Source organism: Scyliorhinus torazame, chromosome 5 (assembly GCF_047496885.1).
Source record: "Scyliorhinus torazame isolate Kashiwa2021f chromosome 5, sScyTor2.1, whole genome shotgun sequence".
Lineage (NCBI taxonomy): Eukaryota > Metazoa > Chordata > Chondrichthyes > Carcharhiniformes > Scyliorhinidae > Scyliorhinus > Scyliorhinus torazame.
This window is the reverse complement of record NC_092711.1, coordinates 262182750-262206900: the sequence shown is the minus strand read 5'-3', so window position 1 is coordinate 262206900 and position 24151 is coordinate 262182750. Positions and strand designations below refer to the sequence as shown.

At 45.1% G+C, this 24151-nt stretch overlaps 1 protein-coding gene across 4 annotated transcripts in view; it reads right to left on the bottom strand.

Moving 5' to 3' along the window:
- Positions 1 to 24151, bottom strand: part of taf1 (TAF1 RNA polymerase II, TATA box binding protein (TBP)-associated factor) — a 222772-nt gene that overhangs the window by 154409 nt on the left and 44212 nt on the right. For all 4 annotated transcript variants that reach the window (XM_072505461.1, XM_072505464.1, XM_072505462.1 and 1 more), the window contains 2 exons: positions 13598 to 13725; positions 6267 to 6374 (listed from right to left, as the gene is read on the bottom strand). In XM_072505461.1, the coding sequence (XP_072361562.1) occupies positions 6267 to 6374; positions 13598 to 13725 (236 nt within the window). The remainder of the gene's footprint in view (positions 1 to 6266; positions 6375 to 13597; positions 13726 to 24151) is intronic.

Genomic DNA, 24151 nt, shown 5'->3' with positions numbered 1-24151 from the left:
GATGCAGAGTGAGGCCAACAGCACGAGTTCAATTCCCATACCAGTTATTCATGAAGAGCTGCCTTCTCACCCTTGCCCCTCGCCTGAAGTTCTCAGATTCAATCACCACTAGTCAGCTCTGGCCCTCAAAGGGGAAAGTAGCCTATGGTCATCTGGGACTATGGTGACTTTACTTTACTATGGCGTTAAAGGTTTACATGAAACATATTTATCTCAATTCGTACCATTCATTTATATATCTGGTTATGAATGCTCTCTGCATTCAGAAAAAGTGCTATCGCCCGTTGTGACCATTGAGGCCGATTAGGGAGAGGCAATCCCTTCCACAGCTAGCAGAGATGAATAGCATCGATCCAAGTTTAACTGATGCTTTTCGATCTACTGGGCACTCTTTTCTGCCATCTGGTCACTTCTTTTGTCATATGCTTTTTCGATGACCTTCCTGACTGCTCGTCTCCAGGCACTTTGGTCTGCAGCAAGGACTTCCCGGTCTACTTGAGGTCCCACATGTAGGCATCCTTGTATTGTAGACATGGGCAATCGATTGGTCTTGTGCTGATGGCAACTCACTATGGGCCGAATAGAACTGTAAATTCTATGATTCTATGACTATAGAGCATGTCTTTGGGAATTAGGCCAACATCCATCTGTCACACATGACACAGCCAACTGTGGTTAAATATGCTGGGGATCGCTGCACGCTGATGTACTTTCCTATTGGCACTCAGTCCTGCCTGGAGATGTGCAATATTTGTCTGAGGCAGCAGAGGTAGAAGCTGTTCTGCCGCTTTTCTTGGCTTGCATATGTTGCCCACACTCCATTACTGCAAAGGAGGGTGGTGAGAACAAAAGCTTTATGGTTTATGCAGAGCTCTGTATTTTCAGTTAAATCATATTGTTTAATAGTAGCTATAACAAACTCGCAATGAGGCAAACTTGGACAGCATGTTAAGTGAAATTGGTCAAGCATTCCCGCCGACAGAAGAGCAAATCCCACTGTACAATGTCCACGATGAGCCGAAATTCTGCACTTTACCAAACTTGTCTACGACTGTCATATGATCATGCTGACCAATCAGAGCACAGTTAGGCCACACAAGTGTGCAAAATTGTGGAACTGACAATGTTTTACTCACCCATGTTTTGAAACACAGATCTTTCCTTCCAACAGAGACACAAAAGTTCATAGGGATGTTGCAGGAGTGCCAATTTTCCATTTTTGATGATTTCAGGTTGAATACCATAATTTCCCTGGTTTTTACCACTGGCAAGGCAGCCAATGGCTTTGTTGAGCTCGACTATGGTGGGCTTGCTGTTCAGTTCTGCCATAACACAGAAGTCTCAAATAGCACTGAGAACCTATTCAGTGACAACATTCTCAGTTGCGTAATGTTCAAGGTAATGTGCCATCCATCTGTTTGCTAGGTTCAATGTTCATCATCCTTGTCTTGGTCTTCAAAGGAGCTGATTTGGTTTCTCTGGGCTCGGTGCTTTCTAAATTCCTTCATGCATCCCTCTAGTACATTTGGATTCAACAGCAAATTGTATGCCATTGCAGAATTGCAACCAGTATTGTTTGGCGCACTGCTGAGCAGTGTGCAGAGGCTTGTTTTTGGCTGCTCTGAGAGCATCTAGGTTTTGTTTGCTGGGGAGTTGGTTTACTTTTAGTTTAAAGCCCCATCTTCAAATCCAGCTATCTAATTTGCCAGAATAGTAATCCTAACCCGATTTAAATGGAGTCCAGCCCATCGGAGCAGCTCCCAGTTTCCTCAGTTATGGTGTCAGTGTCCATGAATCAAAACCTGTCTCCCACACCATTCTGAGTCAGTGAACTGTTTGATCCTATGGCTGAGGGTTAGTAATCCAGAGATTATTGCCTTTGGGATTCTGCTATTTACTTTGATGTATGCTCTTCAAACTCACTTAGCGGAACCAGATTTCCTATTCTACTCATGTCATTAACACTTGCACTATGACAACTGAATTCTCCTGCTCCCACTGCATTCTTCTCCAGCCACAAGAGAAGCCTTAAATCCCAGCTCCAGGCAGGGAACACAGCCTTCAGGACCTTCTGGGACCTATCTGTCCCTCAGACTATCGTGTCCCCTCACACTACTTTTCACTCTACCCATTTGAAGAGCCTCCTGTACCAGTGTCATGGCAGTTTGCTCATCCATCCTGCAAATGTTTCTCTCCTCCACAAAGACAGCAAAAACCTCCTTGCTTAGCTGTTGTCCAAGTTTACGGCCAGGTTTCCTCAGCAATGCAATTAGAGTTCCCTGTGCCTGACTCACAGTCACATCCTCCTGTTCATGACCCATAACTAACCTAAGAGACGTGACTACCTCCCAGATCAAGTTTCAGGGTAACTTTTCTCCAGATACCCTACTACGTCAGCAGCTCAGACTCCAGTTAAACAATTGTGAGCTGAAGTTCCTCAAGTTGCAAACGCTTACTGTGGATGTGGTTGTCTAGGATTGCAAGACTTTCTACAAACTTCCACATTTTGCATTTGTAGGATCTCCTTGTGAATCCTGTTGGCAAGCATATCTCATTCTTGACAACTTTAATAGATATTTTACCTCGGGCACAGTCTCTTTCAAAATATCATGATCATTACTTCAAAAAGCCCATCTTTACCCACCCATTGTGCCAACCTATTAGTCCATCTTTAAATTTTCTTCTGTAATGTTCTTGAACAGGCCATTGCTTTCCAACACCATGCCCACAGTCCCCAAAACTCCTTAAAGCTCTGTTTCTAGCAACAATACCAGCGACACAAATAACAGAGGTTGTGTCTACAGGTGCAGTACACTACTGATCCTGTCCATCTCAACCCTTTCTCTTTTTTAAAAAATGTTTTATTGAAAATTTTTTCCCAAACAACAATTTTTCCCCTCTTACAAAGCAAACGCAACAATAATACAGAAATTTTTAACAATACACAAGTAACAAAACCTCTTTATCTTTGACCTAAACTAAACTAACCCCCCCCCTCCCTCCCCCCTCCCCCCCCCCCCCCCCCCTCCCTTCCCCCTGGGTTGCTGCTGCTGGTCATCTGTCTTCCCTCTAACGTTCCCCTAGGTAGTCGAGAAATGGCTGCCAACGCCTGGTGAACTCTTGGGGCGATCTTCTCAGGGCAAACTTTATCTGCTCCAGTTTAATGAACCCCGCCATATCATTTACCCAGGCCTCCAGTCCGGGGGGTTTCGCCTCCTTCCACATGAGTAGGATCCTGAGCCGGGCTACTAGGGACGCAAAGGCCACAACGTCGGCCTATTTCGCCTCCTGCACTCCCGGCTCTTCCGCAACTCCAAATAGAGCTAACCCCCAGCCTGGTTTGACCCGGGCCTTCACCACCCGCAAAATCACTCCCGTCACTCCCTTCCAGTGCCGGGCACGCCCAAAACATATGTGCGTGGTTTGCCGGGCTCCCGCCACACCTCCCACATTTGTCCTCCACTCCAAAGAACCTGCTCAATCTTGCTCCCGTTATGTGTGCTCTATATAGCACCTTAAATTGAATCAGGCTAAGCCTGGCGCATGAGGAAGAGGAATTTACCCTGCTTAGGGCATCAGCCCACATACCCTCCTCTATCTCCTCCCCTAGTTCTTCTTCCCACTTTCCTTTTAGTTCGCCCACCGACTCCTCCCCCTCTTCCCTCAGCTCTCGGTAAATCTCTGACACCTTGCCCTCTCCGACCCACACCCCTGAAAGCACCCTGTCCTGTATCCCCTGTGTCGGGAGCAACGGAAATTCCCTCACCTGTTGTCTAGTAAACGCCCTCACCTGCATATATCTCAAGAAATTTCCCCGGGGCAACTTATACTTTTCCTCCAATGCTCCCAAGCTCGCAAAAGTCCCATCTATAAATAAATCTCCCACCCTCCTAATTCCCAACTGGTACCAGCTCTGAAATCCTCCATCCATTCTTCCTGGGGCGAACCTATGGTTGTTCCTGATTGGGGACCCCACCAGGGCTCCCCGCACCCCTCTCTGTCGCCTCCACTGTCCCCAGATATTCAATGTTGCCGCCACCACCGGGTTCGTGGTAAACTTTTTAGGTGAGATCGGTAGCGGCGCCGTCACCAGCGCCTCTAAACTCGTCCCTTTACAGGACTTTCTCTCCAGTCTTTTCCATGCTGCTCCCTCACCCTCCATCATCCATTTACGTATCATTGCCACATTGGCGGCCCAATAGTAATCGCCCAAGTTCGGTAGTGCCAATCCTCTTCTGTCCCTACTACGCTGAAGGAACCCCCTCCTTACTCTCGGAACTTTCCCTGCCCACACGAAGCTCGTGATGCTCCTGTCTATTTTATTAAAAAAGGTCTTAGTGATTAGTATAGGGAGACATTGAAATACAAATAAGAACCTCGGGAGGACCATCATCTTAATTGCTTGCACCCTGCCCGCCAGCGATAGAGGCTGCATGTCCCACCTCTTGAAGTCCTCCTCCATTTGTTCTACCAACCGTGTCAGATTAAGTCTGTGCAAGGTTCCCCAGCTCCTAGCGATCTGAATCCCCAGGTATCGGAAGTTTCTTTCCACTTTCCTTAGAGGCAAGCCTTCTATCTCTCTACTCTGGTCCCCTGGATGTATCACAAATAATTCACTCTTCCCCATGTTTAGCCTATACCCCGAGAAATCCCCGAACCCCCTCAAAATTCGCATAACCTCTATCATCCCCCCCGCTGGGTCCGACACGTATAACAATAGGTCATCCGCGTATAACGAGACTCGGTGTTCTTCTCCCCCTCTAATCACCCCTCTCCATTTCCTGGAGTCTCTCAACGCCATGGCCAGAGGTTCATCTCAACCCTTTCTCAACATTCAGAACAGTTGACTGTGCCATCCACTTGAATTGTCACACTTCCATGTCCAACTCTGCGCAACTGCCCTGATTACAGCCTGTGTGTTACCAAAGGTAGCTTCTTTGACATTACACAACCACCTCTGTGCTGTCGGACTGCCCAAAATATTATTAAAATTATCTCGGACACTGAAATCATGAATGAGTAAAAATCTTTCACAAGTGAATTTGGGAGGACCAAAGGTATCATTTTCAGAATCTGCATAGACTCTACTTTCTTACCACTGACTGAAATCCATTTTCCTGACCAGTCACTCTTCCAGGTTTAATGAACCCAGATGTAATTTACATAATAAAAACAAAATACTCCAGATGCTAGAAATCTAAAACACAATCAGAAAGTGCTGGAAATGCTCAGGTCAGCAATCAATTATAAAGAGAAAACATGTGCAATCGTGTTGGCCCATTGAACCTCATATCCCAACCATCAATAAGATCATTCATTTTCACCTTTCCAACATCTTCCAACTCTACTCCTACATGATTTACATTTCCACAAAATGCCCTTATTTAAATATGGTCACTTCTTGACTTGATTTCTCCAAGTTTTCCTTGCTGATCTTCCATTCTCTTTTGTAAACTAAATCAAATACTGGTGCACTGTCAGACATGGTGTTGCACAATGTCATTCTGGATGAAATACCCAAAAGTGAACAGCAAAAATACTGATGATGCTGTAAATCAGAAAACAAAACAGAAAATACGAGAAATACTACTCAGCAGGCCCTACAGCATATGTGGAGAGAGAAATAGAGTTAAGTTTCAGGTCTGTGACTTTGTGCCATAACTGATGGAAGGTTATGGTGAACACCAGTTTCTCAAGGTTACGGTGAACAGCAGTTTCTCGAAGAGGTCACAGACCTGAAACATTAACTCTGTTTCGCTGTCCTCAGATTTTAAGACGACTTCAGTATTTCCAACATTTTCTGTTTTTATTGCAGAATTCCACCATCCATAGTATTTTGCCTTTACAAAATCTTAAAATGTTGCAAATATACATCATGTAAATCAGCATTTGTGAAGAGATTGTAATCTTATGATAGAACTAATCTGTTGTGTATTTCCAGCATTTTCAGTTTTTGATTTAAGCCCATGTATTGACTAAATGGACAGTGCTCTCCTCTAATTAAGACAGTTAAGTACATGAGCTGTACAGATTTAAAAAGGTCAATGGTTCAAACCTCAAGAGAGATAGCAGGAAGGCCATTGCTAGAATTAATCTCAGTGAAGAAATGACGAGGAATTCTGTTCCTGATTATTGTTCAACAATTTTTGTTGTGCAGCCACCAACTTGTATCCCTCCCCTTCTGTACTGCAGATATAATTAGTCAGCACTGGAGCGTGACTAAATGAAACCCACACCGAGGAAGAATACAGGTGGCCTCTACTCACCTGAATAATGTTGCCTCCAAATGTCCCTCGTAGTCCTTGCTGTTTGGGGTAGTAGAATTCATCATTGGAAAGGTTCCAGGGATCCTTGACCTCCGGCTGTGACATGTTCTAACAAAGACAGAGAGGACACTTAGCATTTTGGTCCGGAACCACTATGGTTATGAAAAGAATCATAGAATCATACAGTACAGGAGAGGCCCGTTGGCCGACCAAGCCGCACCAACAAAAAAAAAAAACTACTCTACACTCATCCCAACTCCCAGTACTTAGCCCATAGCCTTGAATGTTATTACATTTCCCCCATATTTTCTTCTATATCGTTTATATATCACGATGGCACAATGGTTAGCACTGCAACCTCACAGTGCTAGGGATCCGGATTCAATTCCAGCCTTGGGTGACCGTGTCTGTGTGGGTTTCCTCCAGGTACTCTGGTTTCCTCCCACAGTCCAAAGATGTGCAGGTTAGGCGGATTGGCCATGCTAAATTGCCCCTTAGTGCCCAAAGGTTAGGTGGGGTTACAGAGAGAGGGTGGGGGCTTGGTAGGATGCTCTTTCAGAGGGCCGGTGCAGACTCAATGGGCGGAATGGTCACCATCTGCACCGTAGGGATTCAAACATCACAAACAATAAGGGACCCAGCACTGAACCCTGGCCACTGGACACCGGCCTCCAGTCGCACAAAAGCATCCGACCAACACCCTCTGTCTCCTATCACTAAGCCAATTTAGGATCCAATTTGCCACGTTACCTTGGATCCCATGAGCTTTTACTTTCTTTATCAGCCTCTGATGTGGGACCTTGTCAAAGGCTCTGCTGAAATCCAAATAAACTACATGAACTGCACTGCCCTCAGCTGCACACCTAGTCACCCCCTCAAAAAAGTCAATCAAATTTGTTAGGCATTCCGAACTAACACCACCGGCTCGGACTACTTCCAGCTACAGAGAGGAATAAGACAGGGCTGCCCCTTGTCCCCACTCTTGTTCGCTTGCGATCGAATCCTTGGCGATAGCCCTGCGCGACGCAAAAGGCTGGAAGGGAATCCGGAAAGGAGACAGAGAGCACAGAGTCTCACTCTATGCAGATGCCCTGCTCCTCTATGTCTCGAAGCCACAGGAGGGACTGAAGGCAATACTGCAAATACTGAAAGAGTTTGGAACCTTCTCGGGCTACAAACTTAACCTGGGCAAAAGCGAGACATTCCCAGTGAGCCCAAAAGGGGGAGAGACAGAGCTGAAGGGGCTCCCGTTCAAAACGGCCCAGAACAGATTCCGTTACCTGGGGATCCAAATAGCCAGAGAGTGGACACAGATCTACAAGTGGAACCTGACCAGCCTGGTGGAGGAAGTAAGAAAAGACCTTCAAAAGGTGGGGCTCACTCCCACTCTCCCTGGCGGGAAGAGTGCAAACAATCAAGATGAACGTACTGCCAAGGTTCCTCTTCCTGTTTAGATCCATCCCGATCTTCATCCCCAAGGCCTTTTTCCAAAACATAGACAGGCTAATCATGGCGTTTGTGTAGGGGGGCAAGAACGCGAGAATTCCCAAGCCGACTGCAAAGAGGGAAAGTCAGAGGGGGCCTGGCTCTACCGAACCTACAATACTACCACTGGGCAGCAACGGCAGAAAAAGTGAGGGGATGGGTACAAGAACCCGACACAGATTGGGTACAAATGGAGGAGGCATCCTGTAAAGGAACAATCCTCCGGGCCCTGGCCACAGCAGCACTCCCATGCTCTTCAACAAGGTACACAACGAGCCCAGTGGTAGCGGCCACACTGAGAATGTGGACCCAGTTGAGACAGCACTTCGGGATAACCAAAACTTCCCTTATGGCCCCCATCTGCGGCAATCACAGATTCCCCCCAGCCATGCTAGATACCACCTTCAAAATGTGAAGAAAGGACGGAAGCACACTGACGGTCGGGGACTTCTACGTAGGGCGCAGACTGGTGACACTGGACGAACTGAAGAGGAAGTGGAAACGAGCAAGAGGACAGGAATTGAGACACCTCTAAATAAAGTACTTCCTCCGCGAAGAGACAGTAGGGTACCCCAGGGCCCCAGAAAGCACACTACTAGAGGACCTGATAGGCACAAGCAGCGAGAAGGGGGGGGGCTATGTGGGAAAATATACGGACAGCTACTGGACAGAGCCCAAACACCACTGGACGGGACCAGACAAAAATGGGAGGACGTACTGGGGACAGAGCTAGGATGGGGACTCTGGAGCGAAGCACTGAGCAGGGTGAGCTCCACCTCCTCCTGCGCAAGGCTAAGCCTAATGCAGCTCAAAGTGGTGCACAGAGCACACCTGACCAGAACCCGAGTGAGCAGGTTCTACCTGGAGGTGGAGGACAAATGTGAGTGGTGCCAGAGGGGCCCGGCCAACCACATCAACATGTTTTCGACTTGCCCCAAGCTTACTGGGTTCTGGACAGCCTTCTCCGAGGCAATGTCTAAAGTTGTGGGGGTGAGGGTGAAGCAATGCCCAATAGCGGCAATCTTCGGGGTATCGGAGCAGCCAGAGCTACACATGGGGAAGCTGGCCAACGACCTTGCTTTTGTTTCCCTAATCGCATGTCGGAGAATCCTGCTCAGCTGGCGATCGGCAGCACCACCCAAAGCTGCAGACTCGGAATTTCTCCACCTGGAGAAGATTAAGTATGCCATCTGAGGGTCAGAGGAAGGCTTCCTGCATACTTGGGGGAAGATCGTCTGCCTGTTCCAAAACCTGTTCGAGGCCAGCAAAGAGGAGTAAGCCAGGGGAAAAAAAAAGATGAAGAACCAAAGGACTGCGCAACCCAGGAGGAGAGGGAGAAAATGGGGAAACCCCAAGAGAAGAGGAAGGATGCTGAAACCAATTGGGGGGGGGGGGGGGATGGGGGGATATCATAGACCGATCCAGAGGGCAGCAAAATGTACATACAGTTAGTCAAATGAAGGACAAAACAATCCTCTCTGAAAAATAAAGCAAATTATCGCGGGCAAGAAAAATGTAATGTATATAAGTAACAACTGTTTATAAATATGAGAATAGCCAATAAAAAGATTTAAAAAAAAAAAAAATTTGTTACGCATAACCTCCCTCTAACAAACATGCTGACTGTCCCTGATCAAACTTTGCCTCTGGTTTGCCTTTGGGCTGGTTTAGCACACTCGGCTAAATAGCTGACTTTTAAAGCAGACCAAGGCAGGCCAGCAGCACGATTCAATTCCCGTACCAGCCTCACTGAACAGGCGCCGGAATATGGCATCTAGGGGCTTTTCACAGTAACTTCATTGAAGCCTACTTGTGACAATAAGCGATTTTCATTTCTTCAAGTAGAGACTGACTCTGTCCTTCAGAATTGTCTCTCATAGATTCCCCCTACCGCCGATGTGAGACTTACTGGCTTATCTCTACCGCACTTCTTGAAAAACAGAACCACATTAGCCATCCTCCAGTCCTTTGTTACATGCCCTGTGGCCAGAAATGAATTAAAAATTTGAGTCAGAGCCCCTGTAATTTCCTCCCTTGCCTCCCACAGCAGCCTAGGATACAACTCATCTGGACCTGGGGATTTATCCACTTGTACCTCCAGTACCTCCTCACCCTATGTCAAACTGCTCAGGAACCTCTGTCTGAATTCTGCACAGACATCCTCCTTCTCCAAAGTGAAGACAGATGTGAAGTACTCATTTAACGCCCTTCCCACGTTATCCGGAACAGCGAACAGATTACCCCCTTGGTCCAAACGGGTCCTACTCTTTTCCTGGTTATCCCTTGATGTACTTAAGGAATATCTTGGGATTTTCCCTAATCTTACCATCCAGTGCTTCTTCATGCCCCTCTTTTCTCTCTTAATTGCTTTTATGAGCTCCCCACCACAGACTTTCTACACTCCACGAGGGCCTCGGTAGATTTGCACCCTTTGAAAGCCTCTCTTTTCCTTCCAATCCAGTCCTGAATATCCCCAGACATCCCGGGTTCTCGAGACGTGTTGCTCCTACATTTCACCCTAAAGGGAACATGTTCATAGATTTCATAAAAAGGAAGAGAATGGTGGCAAAGTAGTTAGCACTGCTGCCTCAGGCGCTAAGCACCCGGGCTTGATCCCTGCCCCAGGTCGCTGTCCATGTGGAGTTTGCACATTCTCCCAGTGTATGTGTGGGTCTCACCCCCACAACCCAAAGATGTGCGAGGTAGGTGGATTGGCTATGCTAAGTTGCCCCTTAATTGGAAAAGTGTTTTTAAAAAGGAAGAGAACTGGTAGGAAAAGATCGCACCCTGAACTTCAAGAAAGGATGGAGAGAAAGGTGGGTGGCACAGTGGCTATCACTCTGCCTCACAGTGCCAGGGCCCGAGTTCAATTATTACCTTGGCTGACGGTCTGTGTGGAGTTTGCATGTTCTCCCCATGTCTGCGTGGGTTTCCTCCGGGTGCTCCGGTTTCTCGCAGCGAGTCGGTGTAACCCCAACCGGCCGAATGGCCTCCTTACACAAAGTTAGTGCTCATGGGAATGCGGGTAGTATACTAGCATGGATTACGGTTTGGTCCATGGACAGAAAACCATTAGGTAGGAATAAATAGAGTATTTTCGGTTGACAGCCTGCAATTAGTGGGGTATCCTTGTAGTTGGGTTTCTGCAATTTGTAACCTATTGCAATGATTTGCATGAGGGGACTGAGTGTTACGCATCCAGGTTTACAGACAATACAAAGTTAGTGGCACAACAAGATGTGAGGAAGACCCAAAGAGGTACAATATGATTTAGACAGGTCAAATAAACTGACAGGTATGTGGTAGATTGAATGTAATGAAGTTGAATGGGAAATTATCCATCTTGACAGGACAAAGAGAAAAGCAACATTTTTTTTAATGGTGCAACATTGAATAATATTAGTATTCAGAAGGGCCCATGTGCCTTTGTACACAAATCACAGGAAGTTGATGCGCAGACGCAGTAAGTAATTAAAACAGCAAGTGGTAAGTTAGCCTTTGTTACAAAGGGAGTGCAATATAACAGTAAATAAGTTTTACTGCAATTGTATCGGCCCTTGGTAAGACCATGCCTGGAAAACTGTGTACCGTCTTGGCCTCCTTATCTTGGAAAGAGAGACTTGGAAGGAGTGCAACAAAGGTTCTTCAGACTGATTACTGATATAAGGAGATTGAGTGGAGTGAGTCTATATTCCCTTGAGTTTGGAACAATGAGAGAGAATCTCATTGAAACATAGAGAATTCTTAAGTAGCTCAATAGGGTAGATGCTGGGAGGATGCTTCCTCTGGTTGGGGAGTCGAGAGCTAGGGTCACAATGGTTGGCCATTGAGAAATTAGATGAGGAGCTGGAGGGAGACAGAGAACCAAGTGGAGTGGTGTAACAACAACAATCTCTCCCTCATTGTCAGCAAAACTAAAGAGCTGGTCACTGACTTCAGGAAGCAAAGTATCGTACATACCCCTGTCTGCATCAATGGTGCCGAGGTGGAGATGATCACCAACAATCTGTCCTGGTCCACCCACGTCAATGCTATGACCAAGAAAGCACAACACGCCTATACTTTCTCAGGAAACTAAGGAAATTCGGCATGTCCACATTGACTCTTACCAACTTTTACAGATGCACATAGAAAGCATCCTATCTGGTTGCATCACAGCCTGGTATGGCAACTGCTCAGCCCAAGACCCCAAGAAACTACAGAGAGTCGTGAACACAGCCCAGTCCATCACGCAAACCTGTTTCCTATCCACTTTCTCTGTCTACATCTCCAGCTGCCTTGGGAAAGCGGACAGCGTAAACAAAGACCCCTCCCATCCGCTTATTCACTCTCCTAACTTCTTCCATCGGGCAGCAGATAGAAAAGTCTGAGGATACCGACTAACAGATTCAAAAACAGCTTCTTCCCCGCTGTTACCAGACTCCTGAATGACCCTCTTATGGACTGATCTGATCTCTTCACACATCTTCTCTACTGAGTAGAGAATTACACAATTACATTGTGTATTTATGTATGCCCTCTGTTTTTTTCCATGAATGGAATGATCAGTCTGGTCTGAAGGCAGAACAATACTTTTCACTGTACCTCGGTACACGTGACAATAAACAAATTCAATCCAATCCAACTTGAAAAAGAACCTGCCATTTCCATAGTGTCTTTCAAGACCACAGGCTGTCCCAAAACACTTTACAGCCATTGAAATATTTTTCAAATGTAGTCACTGTTGTAACAGAGGAAAGCGGCAGTCAATTTGCTCAAGGCAAGCTTCCACAAACAGCAGTGATAATGACTTGATAATCTGTTTTTGTGATGTTGATGGAGGGATAAATATTGGCCAGAATTACTCACCTCTTCTTTGAAATAGTGCCATTATGTCCACTTAAGGGGGTAGACGGGGCCTCAGTTTAGCATTTGATCCGAAAGACAGCACCTTTGGCAATGCAACACTCCCTCAGCCCTGGAGTGGAACACAAAACCACAACCTTCTGAGTCAGAGGCAAGAGTGCCACCAACTGAGTCACAGTTGTCAGGATTGTGAATCTTTGGCAATCTCGGGCTGTGGATATATACACTTATTGAGGGTGTTCAGGATAGCGATCACTAGATTTTTAACTAATAAGGGAATCAAGGGAGCAATGGGCAATGCAGGAAGGTGCAGCTGAGATAGAACATCAGCCATGAACTTACTGAATGGCGAGACGGATTAAGTGGACAAATGGCCGAATCTGCTCCTATTTCTTATGCTTTTAAGAAGTCTGACAACACCAGGTTAAAGTCCAACAGGTTTGTTTCGAAACAAAGCTGTTGGACTTTAACCTGGTGCGGACAGACTTCTTACTGTGCTCACCCCAGTCCAACGCCGGCATCCCCACATTATGCTCTTAAGGGAGAGGAAAAAGTGAAGATAAGAGAAAGAAATATATTTAATATAGTCTGAAAAGACCTGGTTGAATGAGCCTCCTGTAGAGGCACCTACCAGATGGCTGCCTGCTGTCAAATAAGAAAGAGAAGATAGAGGTTGTAATGAAATACCCTCATAGCACAATCCTGAACAAATAACCAGCTGCATAAGTTACAGAATGCCTTCACCTCATCTGATAAATAGATCTGACAGGGAATTTTGCATTTATAGCTGAAACTACAATGATCTCACAAACGGATCTATAATACTGATGCAATGAGCCCTAAATCTGTGTTTTTCTGCTGGCTCTCAGTCAGATATTGCAAAGAGGTAGTGCTACACATTAACAGACTTTGAAAGGCAGCATCAACAGAAATCATTCAATTGACTCTCATTTGTAAAGAAACCATGACCTCAATCCTAATGACCTCTCCATCGTACTGACCTGCTGTGGCTCATCCTTGATGACACCGGTTTTTCCCAACAGGATGCGACTCTTACGAGCTGATGATTCTTTTTTGTTCTCTTTGGAAGGCGAGTTAGATGTCATCTCCTCTTTCTCATCAGGAATTTCTGGAATAAAGCACAGCAGCTATAAGTGTTCACCTAACAGTACACTTCAATGCCAATCTGATTAAACAATGCAAAATAATATCACATAGTGAAACTGAACACATTATGCTGTTCACTGCTGATCCCTGACTTTGTACAAAACGGAAAGCTATTACCACAATTATTCAAAGATAAATACAGTTCTTAAATCAACTATAAAGTTGAAGTGCAAAATAAACGTATGCTTTTACATGCTACTTCTGCAATTCAGAAATAACAAGCTTGCACTTATATGGACCCCTTCAGGATGTCCCAAAGTACTTCACAACCAATGAAATATGTTTGAAGTGCAGACAATGTTGCATGTCAGGGATACAAGGCAATCAATTTTCACTTAACAAGGTTCCCAAACAGCTCAGAGACAAATTACCAATTAAACTATTGGAGTAATGGTTGCTAAAGGACGAATGCTTGCAAGACACTGGGAGAACACCATTGCTTCTCTTTAAAATAGTGTAACAAGATTGTTTACATCCACCTGAGATTCAGTCAACTATTGGTTTACCAAGGAAGTGGAATCTCTTAAGAGGAAGAAGGAGGCCTATGTGAAGATGAAGTGTGAAGTTTCGGTTGGGGCGATGGATAGTTACAAGGTAGCGAGGAAGGATCTAAAGAGAGAGCTAAGACGAGCAAGGAGGGGACATGAGAAGTATTTGGCAGGAAGGATCAAGGAAAACCCAAAAGCTTTCTATAGGTATGTCAGGAATAAGCGAATGACTAGGGAAAGAGTAGGACCAGTCAAGGACAGGGATGGGAAATTGTGTGTGGTCTGAAGAGATAGGCGAGATACTAAATGAATATTTTTCGTCAGTATTCACTCAGGAAAAAGATAATGTTGTGGAGGAGAATGCTGAGCCCCAGGCTAATAGAATAGATGACATTGAGGTACGTAGGGAAGAGGTGTTGGCAATTCTGGACAGGCTGAAAATAGATAAGTCCCTGGGACCTGATGGGATTTATCCTAGGATTCTCTGGGAGGCCAGGGAAGAGATTGCTGGACCTTTGGCTTTGATTTTTATGTCATCATTGGCTACAGGAATAGTGCCAGAGGACTGGAGGACAGCAAATGTGGTCCCTTCGTTCAAAAAGGGGAGCAGAGACAACCCCGGCAACTATAGACCAGTGAGCCTCATGTCTGTAGTGGGTAAAGTCTTGGAGGGGATTATAAGAGACAAGATTTATAATCATCTAGATAGGAATAATATGATCAGGGATAGTCAGCATGGCTTTGTGAAGGGTAGGTCATGCCTCACAAACCTTATCGAGTTCTTTGAGAAGGTGACTGAACAGGTAGACGAGGGTAGAGCAGTTGATGTGGTGTATATGGATTTCAGCAAAGCGTTTGATAAGGTTCCCCACGGTAGGCTATTGCAAAAAATACGGAGGCTGGGGATTGAGGGTGATTTAGAGATGTGGATCAGAAATTGGCTAGCTGAAAGAAGACAGAGGTTGGTGGTTGATGGGATATGTTCAGAATGGAGTACAGTCACAAGTGGAGTACCACAAGGATCTGTTCTGGGGCCGTTGCTGTTTGTCATTTTTATCAATGACCTAGAGGAAGGCGCAGAAGGGTGGGTGAGTAAATTTGCAGACGATACTAAAGTTGGTGGTGTTGTCGATAGTGTGGAAGGATGTAGCAGATTACAGAGGGATATAGATAAGCTGCAGAGCTGGGCTGAGAGGTGGCAAATGGAGTTTAATGTAGAGAAGTGTGAGGTGATTCACTTTGGAAGGAATAACAGGAATGCGGAATATTTGGCTAATGGTAAAGTTCTTGAAAGTGTGGATGAGCAGAGGGATCTAGGTGTCCATGTACATAGATCCCTGAAAGTTGCCACCCAGGTTGATAGGGTTGTGAAGAAGGCCTATGGAGTGTTGGCCTTTATTGGTAGAGGGATTGAGTTCCGGAGTCGGGAGGTCATGTTGCAGCTGTACAGAACTCTGGTACGGCCGCATTTGGAGTATTGCGTACAGTTCTGGTCACCGCATTATAGGAAGGACGTGGAGGCTTTGGAGCGGGTGCAGAGGAGATTTACCAGGATGTTGCCTGGTATGGAGGGAAAATCTTATGAGGAAAGACTGATGGACTTGAGGTTGTTTTCGTTGGAGAGAAGAAGGTTAAGAGGAGACTTAATAGAGGCATACAAAATGATCAGGGGGTTGGATAGGGTGGACAGTGAGAGCCTTCTCCCGCGGATGGATATGGCTGGCACGAGGGGACATAACTTTAAACTGAGGGGTAATAGATATAGGACAGAGGTCAGAGGTAGGTTCTTTACGCAAAGAGTAGTGAGGCCGTGGAATGCCCTACCTGCTACAGTAGTGAACTCGCCAACATTGAGGGCATTTAAAAGTTTATTGGATAAACATATGGATGATAATGGCATAGTGTAGGTTAGATGGCTTTTGTTTCGGTGCAACATCGTGGGCCGAAGGGCCTGTACTGCGCTGTATTGTTCTATGTTCTATGTTCTATATTGAGCTGCTGATAATAATTATGATTTGTAAGAATCCAGGCAATCTCTGATCTGTTCTAATCGATTCCCAAATTTATCAAAAATGCTTGTGCCTGTAAAACCTTTTACAGGTTTGTCTTTCAAGAACCATTTCCTCTGTATTCAATCAATCCATGTACTACAGATAATTTTAGGGACATTTTCAGGCCAAGTTTGACAACATCAGAACTGTAGTTAGAAGCCTAATGCCAACGTTTAACTGGATGGAATAGATTTTTTCCTCCAATTCTCTCCATTGCTAATGTTTAAAGTGTTGCCAGAAGCCTTAAGCTATTGTACCCCAGTGCCCAATTTCTCATCTAGTGATTTAAATAGTAAATTACAACAAGTTATTCGACTGTGAGGGTATCACTCCTGAGCCAACTCGAACCTGCAATGAAATAGTGCCTTTCACAACCTCAGGACCCAAAATCCATTCAGTATCTTTTCTGAAGTGTAGTCACTGTTATCATGGCCTTCGAATATTGGCGGTGGCAATTTGTCTACACCAATTAAGGTTAGAAGCAGGAATCAGTTGGGCTTTCTTTTGCTGGAGCTGGTCATGAAAGCAGAGCTAGCAAAAGTGAACTGACAAATTAGATTAAGGAATAGGTCCACAGAGATGTAGTGGCAGACATTTAAAGCAATATTTCAGAATACAGAGAATAAAGACATTCCAACAAAAAAGAAAAATTCCAAGGGAAAAACATACCCATCCGTGGTTACATATAAAAACACAAGAATGGGTGGCAGGTCAGAATGGTGGACAGAATCTCAAAAACAACAGAGAATGACTAAAAGATCAGGAAGGAGGTAAAAATTAGAGTATGAGAGAAAGCTATCAAGAAATTTAAAAACAGATAGTAAGAGTTTCTATAAGTTTTTAAAAATTAAAAGTGACCGGTTCGTTGGTCTCGGGACAAGATTCTCGCTTCGCGGTTGTGCTCGCGAATTTGTGAGAGGTCACTGGTTCAAATCTCGGATGAGCCCTTTGATGTTGTTTCTTATTGGGTGTGGCATAGTGGTTAGCACTGCTGCCTCACAGCTCAAGGGTCCCAGGTTCAATTCCGGCCTCGGGTGACTGTGTGGAGTTTGCACTTTGTCACCGTGTCTGCGTGGGTTTCCTCCAGGTGCTCCGGTATTCTCCCACAACCCAAAGATGTGCAAGATAGGTGGATTGGCTATGCTAAATTGCCCCTTAGTGTCCAAAGATTAGGCTGGGTTGCAGGGTTACAGGGATAGGGTAGAGGCGTGGGCATAAGTAAGGTGCTCTTTCCAAGGGCCGGTGCAGACCCGATGAGCCAAATGGCCTCCTTCTGCACTGTAAATTCTATGATAGCTTCTAGGAGTGATAATCCTATAAAAAGTGGGTATAATGAACTACTAATGGAAAATAAGGATATGCCAGATGAATTGAACAGGAATTTTGCATCAGCCTTCGCTATAGAGGATACAAGTAACATCACAGAAATAGCTGTAAATCAGGAAATGGAAGGGAGGGAGAAACTCAAGAAAATAACAATCACCAGGGGAGTGGTGCTGAGAAACTTGTTGGAGCTGCGGACTGGAAGTCCCAATGTCCTGATGGAATTCAACGAGGATGTTAAAAAAGTGCACAGTGAGATAATTGATGCGTTGATTTAATTTTCCAATATCCCCTAGATTTGGCGACGGTTCCATTGGATTGGAAAATAATGAATGTAACTCCTTTATTCAAAGAATGAAGGAGACAGAAAGCAGAAAATCTCAGGCCAGTTAGTCTAACATCTGTCACAGGAAAATACAAGAAGCTATTATTGAAGACTTTATAGCCAGGACACTTGGATAAATTAAAGATAATCAGGCAGAGTCAACATGGTTTTGTGAGAAGAAAATCATATTTAACCAATTTAGTGGAGTTCTTTGAAGAATGAACATGTGCTGTAGAGAAGGGGGAACGGGTGGATGTACTGTACTTAGATTTCCAGACGGCATTTGATAAGGTGCCACATCAAAACTTATTGTGGCAAATAAAAGCTCATGGTGTAGCAGGTAACGTATTGGCATAGCAGATTATCTAGTTGGTATGAATGGGTTTCTTTTCGGTTGGCGAGATGTAAACAGGTATGCTGCGAGAGATGTGCTGCGACTCAACGCTTTTACAATTTATATCAATGATTTGGATGAAGGGAACGGAGGAATGGTTGCTAAATTTGCCAATGATACAAAAGAGGTAAGTTGTGAAGAGGACATAAGGAGACTATAAGGGATATAGATAAAGTGAATCGGCAACAATGACAAATGGGAGTATAATGTGGGAAAATGTGAAATTGTTCATTTTGGCAGGAAGAATAAAAAAGCATATTCTTTAAGTGGTAAGAAATTGGAGAACTCCAGATGCATGTCCTCGTGCATGAATTGCAAAAGATTAGAATACAGGTACAGCAAGTAATTAGGACAGCTAATAGAATGTTATAATTTATTGAATGCAAAAGTAGACAGGTTATGCTTCAAATATACAGGCCTTTGGTGAGACCACATCTGGAGTACTGTGTACAGTACTGATCTCCTTACTTAAGAATGTAAATGCATTAGAAGCAGTTCAGAGAAGGTTTATTAGGCTAATAGCTAGAATGGGAGGGTTGTCGTATGAGGAAAGGTTGGACAGGCTACGCTTCTTTCTGCTGGAGTTTAGAAGAGCAAGAGGCAATTGAAACACAAAATATTGGGGGTCTTGACGGGGTGAATGTGGAAAGGGTGTTTTCTCTTGTGGGAAAATCCAGAACTAGGGAGCAATGTTTAAAAAGGATAGAAACATGCATAGAAAATAAAAGGAGGCCATTCGGCCCTTCGGGTCTGCTCCGCCATTCATTATGATCATGGCAAATCATCAAGTTCAATATCCTGATTCTGCCTTTCCCCCATATCCCTTAATCTCTTTCACTCCAGCAGTTACATCTAACTCCTTGAAATTAAACACAACATTTTGGCCTCAACATTTCCATGGTGGTGTATTTCAGATTCACCACTGTCTAGGTAAAGACATTTCACCTCACCTCAGTCCTTAAAAGTCCTTATCCTCAAACTATGACCCTTAGTTCTGGACTCCCTACCATAGGGAACATTCTTTCTGAATCTACTCTGTCCAATTCTGTTAGAATTTCATGAGTTTCTATAAGATCCCCTCTCACTCTAGATTCTAAACTCCAATGAATATGATCTTAACAGTCTCTCCTCATATGACAGTCCCACCATCCCAAGAATCAGCCTGGTAAACCTTTGCTGCACTCCCTCCATAGCAAGAGCATCCTTCCTCAGAGAAGGACACAATACTCCAGGTGTGACCTCATCAATGCCCTCTACAATTACAGTAAAACATCCCTATTCCTATACTTAAATTCTCTCGCTATGAAGGCCAACATACCATTTGCCTTCTTTACTGCTTGCTGTACCTGCATGACTGACTCACGAGGACACCAAGGTCTTGCTGAGTATCCACTACTTTCAATTTACACCCATTCAAATAATAATCTGCCTTCCTATTTTTGCTATCGAAGCGGATAACCTTACATTTATCGACATTATACTGCATCTGCCATGCATGTGCCCATTCAATCAGCCTGACCAAATCCCATTGAAGCATCTCTACATCCTCCTCACAGCTCACCCTCCCACCCAACTTTGACCATCTGCAAATTTGGAGATAATAAATTTAGTTCCCTCATCCAAATCATTAATATATAATGTGAACCGATGGGATCATAGAACAGATCCTGCGATACCCCACTAGTCACTGCCTGCCAATCGGAAAAAGAACCATTTACTCCAACCTTTTGCTTCCTGTCTGCTAACCACCTTTCCATCCATCTCAAGACACTACCCCACATCCCATGCGTTTTAACTTTACATTGTGATCTGCTTTGTGAAACCGTGTCAAAAGTCTTCTGAAAGTTTAAATAAACTACATCCACCGATTCTCCCTGATCAATTCTACTGCTACAACTTCAAAGAATTCAAGTCGATTGTCAAACATGATTTCCCTTTTGTAAATCCATGCTGACTTAGTCTGATTATACCACTGCTTTCTAAATGCTGTGCTATGAAATCCTTGATAATGGACTACAGCAACATCCCTACCATGAGATGTTAGGCTCAGTGGTCTATAGTTCCCTGCTTTCTACCTCCCTTTTTAAATAGCGGGGTTATATTAGCTACCCTCCAATCTGTAGGAACCATTCCAGAGTTCGAAGAAGTTTGCAAAATGACCACCAATGGATCGACTATTTCTAGGGCCACTTTCTTAAGGACTCTGGGATGAAGATTATCAGGCCCTGGATATTTATCCTCCTTCAATCCCAATAATTTCCCACTAATACAAATTTCCTTAAGCTTCTCACTAAAACTTGTGTTTCTCTGAACTTCCGGTAAGTTATTCCTGTCTTTCTATGTGAAGACAGAAGCAAAGTACGAATTTAGTTCCTCAGCCATTTCTTTGTTCTCCGTTATGAATTCTCCCGTTTCTGACTGTAAGGGAGCTACATTTGTTTTTAATCAATCTTTTTCTCTTTACATCCCTGTAGAAACTTTTACAGTCAGTTTCTATGTTCCCTGCTAGCTTACTTTCATATTGCATTTCCCCCTTTTTTTTTCAATTATTTTTATTCAGGTTTTTAATCGAAACAAAATTTTTACATAACCATTAACAACATTTAACAAAACAAGCTGAACGTTAACATTATTTTTTTTAAAAATGAATATGCAGTAAGTAAACACTTCCCCACCTTCCCCACCGCTCCCAGATTGCTGCTGCTGCTGACATTTTAATGCTGTCCTAGAAAGTCGAGGAACGGCTGCCACCTCCAAGAGAACCCCATCATGGACCCTCAAGGCAAACTTTATTTTCTCAAGACTGAGAAACCCAGCCATGTCACCAACCCAGGTCTCCACACTCGGGGGTTTTGTGTCTCTCCACATTAAAAGGATCCGTCTCCGGGCTACCAGGGAGGCCAAGGCCAAAACCTCGGCCTCTTTCGCTTCCTGAACTCCCGGATCGTCTGACACACCAAAGATCGCTATCTCTGGACTCGTCACCACTTGTTTAGGATCTTGGACATTGCCTTAGCAAATCCTTGCCAGAATCCTTTGAGAGCCGGACATGCCCAGAACATATGGACATGGTTCGCTGGGCTTCCCGCACATCTATCCTCAACCCCAAAGAACTTGCTCATTCTTGTGCCGTCATGTGTGCCCGATGGACCACCTTAAACTGAATTAAGCTAAGCCTGGCACATGATAAGGAGGAATTAACCCTGCTTAGGGCATCAGCCCACAGGCCCACATCCAGCTTCCCGCCTAGCTCCTCCTCCCACTTGCCCTTCAGTTCCACCACTGGGGCTTCCTCCGCCTCCTGTAGTTCTTGGTAGATGTCCGACACCTTCCCCTCCCCTACCCAGGTGCCAGAGACCACCCTATCCTGTGTCCTACGTGGGGGTAGCAACGGAAATGCCACCACCTGTTTTTTTTAGAAAGGCGCATACCTGAAGGTATCTGAAGGCATTTCCAGGGGGCAGATTAAATTTCTCCTCCAGCACCTTCAAGCTGGGAAAAGTCCCGTCTATGAACAGGTCCCCCATCCTTTTAATACCTGCCCTTTGTCTGCTTTGAAACCCTCCGTCTATCTTGCCCGGAACAAATCTGTGATTGTTGCGTATCGGGGTCCACACTGAGGCTCCTTCCACCTTCCTGTGCCTTCTCCACTGACCCCAGATCCTTAGTGCCGCCGCCACCACCGGACTTGAGTAGCGCGCCGGCGAGAACGGCAGAGGTGCTGTTACGAGTGCCCCTAAGCTGGTGCCTTCGCATGACGCCGCCTCTAACCGCTCCCACGTCGACCCCTCCCCCATACCCATTTCCTAATCATGGCTATATTAGCCGCCCAGTAGTAGCTGCAAAAATTTGGCAGCGCCAGCAACCCCCCCCCCCCACCTCCCGCCGACTGCGCTCTAGAAACAGTTTCTTTACTCGCGGGGTCTTATTTGCCCATACAAATCCCAAAATGATCTAGTTCACCCGCTTAAAAAAGGTCTTAGGGATGAAGATGGGAAGGCACTGGCACCGGAAGACAAACAAAATTCTGGGAAGGACCGTCACTTAACGTTCTGCACCCTCCCCGCTAGAGAAAGCGGGAGCATGTCCCACCTTTTAAAGTCCCCCTCCATCTGCTCTACCAGCAGGGATAAGTTAAGCTTATGCAGGGCATCCCAGTTTCAAGCCACCTGTATGCCTAGGTACCGAACGCTCTTATCTACCATCTTAAGCAAGCTCTCCCAGTCTCTTCTCCTGCCCTTTCGCTTGGATCATGAACATCTCACTTTTCCCGTTGTTTAATTTGTACCCCGAAACGTTACCGAAGTCCCTCAGAATCTGCATGACCTCTCCCATCCCCTCCAGTGGGTCCGAAATATACAAGAGCATATACAAGAGGTCACAGATATAGGTTGAGAGGCGGTAGATTTAAAACTGAGACGAGGAGCGCTACTTCTCGCAGAGGGTAGTGAATTCGTTGAACTCACTGCCCCATAGTGCGGTGGAGTCTGAATCATTAAATGGTGTCAAGAGGGAGATAGATATATTTCCGATTTTAAAAACGGGTTAAAGGGATATGTGGAACAGGTAGGGAGGTGGCTTTGTGGCCATGAAGAGATCAGCCATGATCTGATGCCTGCCTTGTATGAGGTTCTTAGTATTAGCAGGGATGTAGCGGTTATCAAAGACTCTCATCCTTGGGTATAAGACAGCATTTGCGGATTGGACACGATGTTGGATCTCCGAGTTGGTCAGCCCTTAATGAGAGGTGGCTCCCCAAGTAGGAGAAATGTTCCAGGTTTGGAAGGGTTTCTCCATTGATCATGATGGAGGGAGAAACTGCATCTTGCCATGGGATGGGTAGGTCAAGAATTTGAGTCTTCATGTGATTGACACTGATTCTTCGGCTAGCTATCCGCGAAGGCATCAAGCATGGCTTGGAGATTCGTTTCCGAGAGAGTGGAGATGGCGAAGTTATCTGCAAACAGAATTTTCACGAGTGACGTCTATGTTGTTTTCTTCTTGGATTTCAACTGGTTGAGGTTAAAATGTTTTCTGTCCATCCTGTAGACGGGGTCCACTCTACTGGGAAACCTGTTCTTGACATGGTGAAAGATGGCCTTTGGAGAAAAGAGTAGGGGTGATAACACATTCCTGCATGACTACTATCTTGACCTTGAAGGTTTCTATCATATTTCCGTCGGTGAGAACTGTCATTGACATCTTGTCGTTGGAGGATGCTCATGAATTTCTCTGGACAGCCGGTCTTTGACAGGGTTTCCATAGTGCATTCCAATTGATTGAGTCAAAAGCCTTGGTCAGATCGATGAAGATTGTGTAGAGTGGTTGATGTTGCTCCTGGCATTTCTCTTGAAGTTGTCGAGCAGTGAAAATGATTTTCATTGTCTCACGATTTGGTCAGATGCCACACTGGTTTTCTGAAAAGATTCAGACACTTGGAGAAGGCGGCTAGCGAGGATTCCCAGCGATGGGAGAGTAGGGAGATTCCTCGGTAATTTCAACAATCAACTTTGTCTCCTTTCTTGAAGATGGTGGGAATGATGGCATCCCTGAGGTTGGCAGGGATTTATTCTCAGTCCCAGATTTTCAGAAGTAGCTGATGGAGATGATGGGTGATCTCTTCTCCAAATTTGAAAATCTGCGTTGGAATCCCATCCACTCGTGCGGCTTTTCCATTCTTCATGTGTTTAATTGTGGCTTCTACTTCATCCGCGCTTGGTGGGAGTCCAAGCTCATCTTTGATGGAGAGTTGGGGGATTTCCACGAACGCTACCTCAACTATGGTTGTATAACAGTTTAGGAACACG